Here is a 10,183-nt window from a genome sequence, read left to right as displayed (position 1 = left end):
TATCACATTCAGGCAATGCCTGACTGCCAGAGTGCAACCAGAGTGCTGTTACCTCTGGACATTGCTATCTAGAGCCAACTTCTCTATCATTTGGGAAAAGGGAAAAGCAACAGTGATCAGAACCAAAGAAATGAGGCAGGCATTCCCTACCCCAATCAAACCAGCTCCCAAGGAAACTTAGGACAGTCACTCCTTTTAAGACCTTTCTGGGGTTTTCTTTCCACTCTCCCCATTCCTAAGCATCCTTCCCCAACCATACCCCATAAACCACAGTGTCAGAAACCACTGATAAGGCTGAGCTGTTAATGTGGTGGTCCATGGACAGAATGAAATCCCCAGGTGATGGAGTCTATTCCCATCCTCTTCAGGACAGCCACCCCACTGGCTCTGGAAGAAAAAATGAGATGCAAAGGAGAAGGAAATGGCTTTGCTGGGATGCAGAGGGTGATGCACAAAGCCTTTTGTGCACAACAGCCTTTGGTGCAAGGCTATTTGCCAAGTGTGGAAGTCAAAGGGCAGCACTGACCCTGCCTGCTCCAAGCACACACTCCCTCCCTCCAGCGGGACTTGGAATGTGCGGAACTAACTGGTGCCCTGGTCAGAAACAAAACAAGGAAAGGGCACAAAAGAGCCTTGCCAAAGACTGACCACTTCATAGTTCATCAAGAGGTGATCTTCTGCATCTGTCAGAAAGGCAGCAGATGGATCTGCTTGGACCACACCCTCAGGACACAGATTCTGTGGGGACAGAAAACTGCACCCATGGGCAAAGGTGACACTAAGCCCCAGCTGCTCAAAGGTGGACATTTCCAAGAAGGCACACAGGGAGGAAAATAAGCCGTTTGGGAATTCAGTGTCATTTTCAATTTTGGCTTTTATTTTCATTCACTTCAACAACAAGGTGTTCCAAAACACTTGGAGGGCTTGGCGCAAGCAACACTGTCATTGCTACAAGCACCGGCAGACTCTCAGCTCAATTAAGCCAGGACACTTGGACGCCTCAAAACAAAACAAAATCACAGCTCTACAGGGGAGGGCAAAAGCTACAGCAAACTCACTTGAAGATTCCAGTTAAACAGAAGTGGGTACCATGGTTCCATGAAGTGGAAAAGTGGTTTTCACAGCATATATTTCGATCATCAGTGATGCAGCAGCAAAGCTCCATCTGGTTGCCGCGTTGAGAAGCAGATACTGAAGTTCTTGTACCCAGACTCTGGGCACAGCATTAATTGGATTAACTTTAATAGTCCAAAGCCCACTAGATCCTAAAAAAGACTGTGTCTTTTGCATCAATGTATGTACAGTACTGAAGCAGCTCAGGAGGACGACCCAATGGAGATGCAAAGCCTTGGAGGTGAGAAGGGCACCGCCTAATTCACCTCCAGGGATTTGTAAAGTAAATGCACTAACACTTCCCTCACACTTATATAGCCCTGCTGAATTAATCATTGCATCGAGTCAAGAACAGAATTACTCTCTTCTTTTGTGCCACATAGAAAAAAAAAAAAAGAAAAAAGAGATATAGTAAGTTCCTACACTGAGCATGTTAAATACTTTGAAATCTAGGACACTGCTCCTTGAAGTGTTACAAAATAAAATGATACAACAGGCTTCTGAGTATGTGCCCCCTCCCCCTCAACTGCAAAATAACACAGTTATCTCAGTATGAAAAATACAAATATATTCATCCAATGACTAGTTGTTTGTTACACAATTTGTAACCACTAGCCTTCTGCATAAAAATAATAATTAAAAAACAGAAAAACAATAACATTTTGATCGTGGTTCGGTCCCAGTAGCCCAAGAAGAAATAGAGATTGTCATGTTATGCTGTAGAAAAAACAAAATTCTATGTACAAAACATTTATATACAGACTTGACAGAGGAATTGTCTGGCATCACCATTTATAGCTAACCAAAACAGGCTTGCTCAGCTACCAAAAGGCAGTCTTTGAATTCAACTCGGGCCCGGCACAGCAGACAGATGGAGGATGCTAACCATACTGGAGTTAAATGAAATGCATGGCACACAGCAGGGCTCACAAACAGCCACTGCACTGCCACAGGAATAGTCAGCTGCAGCAAGGTAGGATAAGGAGTCACTCAAGTTGCTTTTCCCGTCGTTCACCAATTAAGGAAAAAAAGAAAAAAAAAAGTCAGGCTTACTGTTAAAAGAGCAAGCCAACTTGAAAGCAGCTGCGCCTTGCTGAGCCTTGCTTCTCAGCTTAGGTTTGTTTGCTTAGGAGTATGGGTACTTTTGCTAATAAAAATGTGCAAACTTGCACTGTTCAGTTATCTATCCCGAGGACCACTGGCAGGTGGGAGGAAATGCATCAGAACTCAACTGTGGTAAACCCAGCAAATAAAAAAAGAGAAAAATCAATGTACATTTCTCATGGCTTATTGCAGAACAACACTCATAGTACCAGGAACTGGTCCTTGTTTTAAGGCAGCTTGGTGGCTATTTTTTGACTCTCTTCTAGTTGCTTGTCACTTAACCTATAGCAACAAACACAACAGGTTCCAACCCATTACAGATATCTAAAGACAGGCCTACTATACTTGGGAGGAAACCAATCTAGCATGGTCTAAGCAAAAGGTGGTCTGAGTTTAGGATAGCTGAAGCCCTACAAGCCTGAGTGTGCAGCTCTCACTCCTCCATTTAACTGGAGGCTAGGTGGGCAAATCCTTATGCTAAACTAGCCAGGCTGCATGTGTGGCAAAGACTAATCCTATAGCTTAAATTTCAGTAGTATTTTGCATGGGTAAACTTCGGCTGGAGGCAGAATACTAGAGTAAGGCACAGTTTTATTTACACCCGTGAGCTTGAATGGAGCAAACCAGGACATACATATGAATGTATATCCAAAACAAGAGTGAGCTAACTTGTTTTTCCAGAGAAGGTGAGGGAAAAGGAAAAAGTAGGATGCAAGTGCTGTAAGCACTGGCCTGCCCAGCAAAGTGCATGTGCTGTCTCCGCTGGAGAATATTACACACAAACAGAGCACTCAGCTCCAGGGGAGGAGGCTGTTTAAGTGCAACGTTCAGCAGACCGATTTCCACTGATTTGTCAAATAATCTGTCACTTCAGGGTTGAATTGCTTTGGGGTTTTTGCAATTGGTTGTGTTGTTGGGGTGCGTTTGGTTGCTTGGGGTTTTTTCCTGGGCTTGGTTTGATTTTTGGTTGGGTTTTTTTTTTGGCTTTTTGGAATTTTATTTTAACCTTCCTGCTTTTCAAAGTGGGATTGCTGGGTGGGAGAAAACACGTTTGCACATCAGGTGTGCGAAGGTTCAAAAGTTGAGAAAAGAAGCCCTCTCCCCAAAGAAAAACACAAAACAAGCTGACCTTCTCAAAGGAGGCCAATGGTTTTCAAGGAAATACCACCCGCCTTCCCCCTTGGCTCAGCTCTTCCCCTCGCAGGAGCCGGGGTGGAGGCTGCAGTCCAGGAGCAGAGCTAGGCAGCACGCAGGGCACGGCCCAGCAGGAGCGAGCAGGAAGGTCCCTCCGCCCTCCGCCCGGGGTGCGGTACAAGCAGAAGGAAGACAAATCAAGGCTGAGCAGTTCGTGGCCGGGGCGGGTGGAGGGGGCACGGCGGCTCTCACTCCCCCTCCTCTTTGATGCGCTGCTGTTTGTTGCGCCGGGCGTCCATGTCGAAGTTGAAGTCGTTCCAGTCGTCGCGGGGCGGGAAGGAGATGGTCTGGCGCAGCGTGAAGCGCACGGCGTCGATGACCCGCTCGCCGCGCGTCTCGCCCGAGCCCACGCTCACCGTGGAGGCGCCGCTCGGCGTGCGCAGCAGGTGCGGCGGGGAGAAGTCATGGAGCTGCCGGTGGTCCAGGATGCCCTTCCAGATGGCGTGGCGGAACTGCTCCGGGATCTTGAGGCTCACCAGATCCTGCAAGGCAAGGGGCAGGGCTTAGCAGGGCAACCCCGGGAAAGCTGGGCTCAGGAGAGAACACAACCTCTGGGCCCCCGAGAACCACCAAAGCTGCTAAAACCCAGATGACCACGGTGCACAGCAGCAGACAAACACTCCACCTGGTTCACTCTGGAACGGGCACATGTGGCCACAAGGCAGCAATGGCCTGTTTTGAAGGCACAAACGTTGCACAGAACACTTGCTCATGCTAAGACACGGTGACCTAAAGCTAGAGGCTCAACTGGACTGCAAGGAGTCCAAGGCAACCTCAGGGAGATCTGCTGGCTGTCAGTGGTGGGGGATGCTGAATTGCTGAAGGTCAACGGTTTTCAGAATCCAAGCCTGAGCTCCACTATTCAGAGCTCTGGGTGTTACTCCGTAGGAACTGTCTTAATTACTTTAACATAACCAAATTTAATAACGGACACATAGCCTTAGAAAACTTGTACTTCGAGGCCCCATAATTTCTGCTGAAAAACTTGAGGGTTGCATTACTTAACTCTGGGATACACGGTATCAGCTTCTGAAAAAATTAACAACCGACTCCAGTTAATTTGGGTTAGCTTTTCTAATTAGAGCAGCAGCAAAAGGAAGGCAGCCCATGCTAGGGAGCAAAAGCACCACAGTCTCCCAGGTCCTGGGGGAAAAAAAAAAAATGGGACAGCCAGCTCAGAAGAGAGCAATGGCCCTGGAGAGAAAACAGCAACCCTGCAGCAAAAGCCATGCAAGAATAAAAAAGGGAAAACAACAAACAGGGATGAGATGCCAGTAGTAATAGAAGATGATTAAGGCCAGAAAACAGAAGCAGGGAGGGAAAAATGCAGACCACTCCTAGAGAGCCTACTTGTCTGCAGGCAAGTGAGGTGTAAACTGAAACCAAGCCTTGCAGAATTAACAGACATGTGGGCTGGGGCCACTCTGGGGGCTCAGACAGACAGAGCTGGGGAAGGGGACACAGTCTTTGTGCCAGGCAAGGCAGTTACAGTGCTGGCCCCAAGTCCAGCCTCTCTTCACCTCACAACATCTCTTCTCTGTGTGCAGCAGCCTTAAATCAAACTGATCATGTAAAGATAAAAGTATACTGAGTCTGGATTTCTGACCTGTTCCTAAAGCAGGGCCAAGAGTGCAAACAAAGGAAATGGTGAGGAGTTACTTACATCCATGGAGTAATGCTCAATCTGATAGATGGTGGTCAGCCCCTGGGTCGTGAAATAATCCACACAGGATGAGCAGCCCAACCTCGCTAAGAAGCTGCAGAGGAGGAAGGAAGGAAGGAGAGAGAAAATAGGATCACCCTGGCTGCAACAGCCCAAACCACAGAAAACCCAAACACTCAGCCAATCTGCAGCAACAGGAAACAAAGCTTTCACCCTTGGCTTGACCTCCTCCAAGACATCCCAGGCCAGCAAGCCACATTGCTGCCACATCAAACAAACAAGGGAGTCCTTCAGCTCAGCACCCAGCAGACAGCCCTCATGGCAGCATCCTGCCTCAGTCAAGAGCTGGTGCTGCACAGCCTGGGTCTGGAGGCAGGAGGGCTCACACACACCCTCCTGCCAGGTCATGGCACCCAGAAGGTAGCTGAGCCCACAGCAGCCTGGTGCATGCACAGAGGGCTTCAGCAAGGCATGGGGTCTAGGGCTCAGACACATCAAGCACTGCCAATCAGCACATTCCTCCCTAAGTGCAAATATATGGGCAGCATCTTTCAACTGGTTTGACCTCACAAAGGGCAAAGGGGCTTCTGACTCCAGCCACACCTTGTCAAGTGGCCAGAGAGGAAAAAAGAAAAACAAGGAATGTTTGCAAGACAGCCTGGCACCCTCAAACTCCACCAGTCCAACAGATGCTGCATCTCTCAGCTTTGTTGCAGTCCTAATGTCCCTGTTTCTCTCACTGCTCAGAGGTGGGATTTGAGGCTCGCTGCCCAGAGGGTGCCAGCCTCGGGACTGCCAAGGGCTCAGTGGGACCCAGTGCTCCAGGGTCATTCAGGCTCCTGAGGCAAGGGCTCTGTCCCTGGTGTGGGCAGTGTGGTGGCCACGCTCACCTGACAATGCTGCAGTCGGAGGGGTATGGAGGAGGGGGGGTGCAGTGGGACGTTGAAGGCATGGAGAGGGGAGGAGGCAGCGCCTGCGTGGGGCTGAGGCCATTCATGTCCCCGGTCATGGCCATGTGGGTGCCCATCATGGGAACTGGAGGAGAGAAGGAGGAGCACATTGTTACCCAGGCATGCCCAGACCCCAGCTTTGCCCCCAGCACAGCACCCACAGCTGGAGCAGCCCAAAATCCCCTGCAAACCCTGCACAGGGCCAGCTCATGAGAAGTTTCAGGCAGGGCCAAGGACCAGATGACAGACAGTCCTTCTGGAGCTCAGTGCCACTGTCCTGTCACCTTCCCTCCCAGACAGGCTGCATAGAAACCCTGGCTTGCCCTGCCACAGGGGAGGAGCAGGACAGAGCCAGCAGAGTAACCTAATACAGCAGCCAAACAGCTTTGTTTTCTGAGACAGCAAGAGCACCAGAAGGGGCTCACAGCAACAGGTGTGGGCAAGAGTCCAGCTGTTTTGAAATTAAAAAACAAAACACTGACCAAAAAAGCCTCAACAGAACTCAGGCCCCACAACCACGTCTGTCATCCTGGATTTACAGGGCTGCTGAGCACACAGCAGCAGCCAGGAGGAAGAGAACTGCAACATGTTTCTTTTGAAATTAAGAACTTTCTTAATGGAACCAAGGGAAAAAAAATGTTGCCAACGTTTGCATCTCCTCTGCTGGGAAGGGAAGAAGAAGCAAGTCTCCAAAGCCAGAGGACAGTGCAGCCAGCTGGATCTGCAGCAAGCAGCAGCTCTGTGAGGCTCTGGGCAGGATGCTGAAGCCTTGCCCCATGGCACACCAGCGAGCAGTAGGTATTTGGCTCCACAGGTTTATGGTGAATGACTCCAGGCTCTCCAGCTTAACACTAGCCACGCAGAGATGCCAAGTCCTTGTCCAGACTAGCAGGGAGCAGGCAGGGAACAGGAGAAGGAGGAATGAGAGTGTCTTACTGTTGGTTCCCATGCTGTCAGGGATGGTGGTTGGGGTCAGGGCGTTGCGCTGCTGGGGGTTGATGAGCTGGCTGACCGAGGGCAGCTTGTTCATGCTGTTCATTTTGCTGAGTGGTGGAGAGTTGGAGCCATAGGAGGACTGCGACTGCATAGAGGTCCTGCAAACCAAGGAGATGTTAGGACAGGGATCACAGCAGCTGGGTGTTCAGAGTGTGCACCCCAAGGGGCTACATGGCCAGTGAAATCACTGACACCATAGGAGCATCACAGATAAAGATCTCTGGAGAATGAGTTAACAGGAAATGAAAGGTTTCCCAGATATTCTCAGCACTTCAAATAAATGAAATACTGAAAAAATGAAAGCTTAACTTTTGGTTGAAACTTTTCATTTAAGAAGTATTTATGCAAGTTTTTCAGTTGAAAAGAATATAAAGAAAGACAGCAAATATCTGCCAAGATCTGAAGAGTATTTTTAAGTTAAACTCTCCTTGTGGTCAAAGATTTTTTCATAGAAACAAGAACTAGGAAACCATCTCAAACCATCCTGAATGCCCCTGGAAGCTGAATGCAGAAACAGCTTTCATATTGGGTCATGCTTATCACCTTATTTTTTCCAAAATTCCTAGTTACTCATATAATCAAGCCATTCTCAGGTGCCAGAGGCTCCTTGCTCAAGACAGATTCCATGAGCTTCAGGAACCACTAGTGAGCTGGTCAGAGCTGCCTGGGATGCTGTCAGGCAGCTTTTGCTGGTGTTAAGGTGAACCTGGTATCCAAACCCTGCAGGCTGCTTGCAAAGAGGATCAGGTTCCTGCTACCACCTGACATCAGCACTAGCTTCCCTCAAGTTCATCCAGCCTCAAACTCCATCCAGCATACTCATGGAGTGGCCAGAGAGGCTTGCCAGAGCAACCTGCTGCCCAGCCCCAGGGGTCCCAGCTGCAATCCTGCCATGTAAGTGATCCAGACTGCCAAGACTGGGCTGCTTCTGAACGGCAGCCCAGCACCCAGATCCAGTTTCAGCTGTGGCATCCCATCTGCAGTGGGGTCCTATGTGGGATATGCAGAAAATTATCATTAAAACTGGTCCAAAAACACAATTGGCAGAGCACTGCCATGCCACAAGGGAGCAGGATTTTCTCTGACAGCAGGGGCATTTTTGGGACTGGTCAAAGGTTTGGGAAATGTGCCTGCTTCTCCACATTTGCCAGGCACAAGGACCCTCAAGCCATGGTTACCCTGCAGAGCAGAGGTCACCCAGCTCAGTGGGACACTGGCACTCCTATCACACTGACCCCATGGTGAGTGTCCAAGGGCACATTCCCATCTTATTTCCCACTGGGAAACTCATTCCCATCTGTGTATAACTGGTTGCACCAACTCCTGGGAACTGGCTTTTCTTCTATGCAAATAGAATAATTATTACTCCAAATAAGCAAAGTCTAAAAGGAAAGAAAAGGCTTATTCCTAGACAATTTATTAAAACTTAAGCATTCAAGGTCAAGTTCCATACAATTACATTGTCTCCAGCTTCCTGCACTTTCAAGACTTGCAGTGTTGGGTGGAGAAAACATCTATGCTAACAGGCCAGAGTATCTAAGGCCCTGAAGAAATGTTACCTAATTACACAATTACAGGAGGTACAGAAGGGTGTGAACTGTCCTTTGGCAGTGAAGATGCAGGACAAGATCCAGCAAACTTCACAGACTCAAGGAAGTGGAAAGCACAAGAAGCTTCATAAATTAATATTAACAATGGCAGCAACTCCCAAGGGGAAGTGAAACCGAGCCATGAAGTTCAGACCCAACTTTTCAGAGTGAAGGGAATGATTCAGATCTGAGATTTCAATTCCCCAATTATGAAAGTTGAGCGCAGCCATGAAATTCAAGTCAAGCTGACAACGCCCTTAGCCTAAAAGGCTTCTGGATTTAGGAGCAATGAGCATTTCTACTTCATGGGTTCAGGCACTTAACTGAGCTTCAGCTGAAATTAATACACACCTGAAGAATCTCTTGCAGCAAAATCTGCATGATGTGCAAATGAGGAGGTCAAACAACACAGCAAAATTCCAAATCAAATCAACACTGGCTTCCCAAAAGACACTGAATTGCACGGAGGTCAGCAGTGGGCCTGTCTTTGCACTCTCCACCACCAATAATGATCTCAGAAAAGCTAACTAGGAGACTACAAAATACTTTGGGGGTAAAAGAAAAACAAAAATCTAAACACAAGCCAACCCAAGACTTTAGAAAACACTGTAGAGAACAAATGCATACTTTAACACACATAGCTTAGGGACTCCACTCTTACCTCATTCATACTCCTAGGAGTTAAGATTAATTCAATTGAGTTCAAGGGAATAAAACAGAAAACAAAAGCACTTTCCTTTGTACCCACACTAGTTTCAACCAAGCCATTCCATCACATGAACAGATGTTGAAAAGGCCTGCATAAAGCCATCTAGCCAGAAAGAAGTCGCAAGATAAACCAAGATGCAAAATTTTATTGAAAATTAATGTCACACATCAATATAGCACGAGCCTTAGAAACACAACAAAATGTTTTTGGTATTAAGCACAAGGACTACATGGTGTTTGAGGATCCATTTAAAATATATTGCTTTTTTTCCTTGATTTTTAAAAACAGATATAAGAATGTCATGCACAGTGATTTTCATTAAAATTGTACTTACTAAGTCTCAACAAAGATTAGAAGTCAGAGCATTAACATTTCTTTGATATCAATGCCAATGAAATGCATTTTAATATCAAGGTATAAGGACTTCAATTAAGAGACTATTATACTTCTTGGAACAGTCTGATACAAAAGGCACTGAGTCACATTCTGCAACTGAGTTTTCTCTCTTCAAGAGGCTATGTAATTATTTAGCAAACAACATTTGCAGTTATGCAAGCTCATATGAGGGCAATCAGTCTCTCATGCTTCAAGGCATACACTGATCATCTCAAGAGGTCAGGAAGGAACTTCCTTGCCCCATATATGAACAAAGTTCAGCTCACAGTCTCATACAACTCTACATTTTCCCAGCTCACTGGATACCAGAGGCAGCAAACTGCTGGGACAGACCAACTACCTGACTGAGCAGACCAGAGTCCTCCTTCACTAGAAGAGCACACAGCCATGTAAGCAGCCTTAAGTGACATCAAAGGTTCATTAAGTGCAATTGGGCAGCCCAGGCTCAGAGTTTGAGATTTCACCCAAG

At 47.5% G+C, this 10,183-nt stretch overlaps 1 protein-coding gene across 9 annotated transcripts in view; it reads right to left on the bottom strand.

The window, feature by feature from the left end:
* Positions 1 to 856: 856 nt before the first annotated feature.
* TP63 (tumor protein p63) overlaps positions 857 to 10,183 on the bottom strand; it is a 99,481-nt gene continuing 90,154 nt past the window's right edge. For all 9 annotated transcript variants that reach the window (XM_079314917.1, XM_079314914.1, XM_079314918.1 and 6 more), the window contains 4 exons: positions 6,961 to 7,118; positions 5,965 to 6,109; positions 5,075 to 5,168; positions 857 to 3,893 (listed from right to left, as the gene is read on the bottom strand). In XM_079314917.1, the coding sequence (XP_079171043.1) occupies positions 3,600 to 3,893; positions 5,075 to 5,168; positions 5,965 to 6,109; positions 6,961 to 7,118 (691 nt within the window). In that variant the 3' untranslated portion in view covers positions 857 to 3,599. The remainder of the gene's footprint in view (positions 3,894 to 5,074; positions 5,169 to 5,964; positions 6,110 to 6,960; positions 7,119 to 10,183) is intronic.

This window comes from Erithacus rubecula, assembly GCF_903797595.1.
Source record: "Erithacus rubecula genome assembly, chromosome: 11".
NCBI classification, from domain to species: Eukaryota; Metazoa; Chordata; class Aves; order Passeriformes; family Muscicapidae; genus Erithacus; species Erithacus rubecula.
The sequence above is the reverse complement of the archived record's forward strand: the minus strand, read 5'-3'. Positions and strand labels throughout refer to the sequence as shown.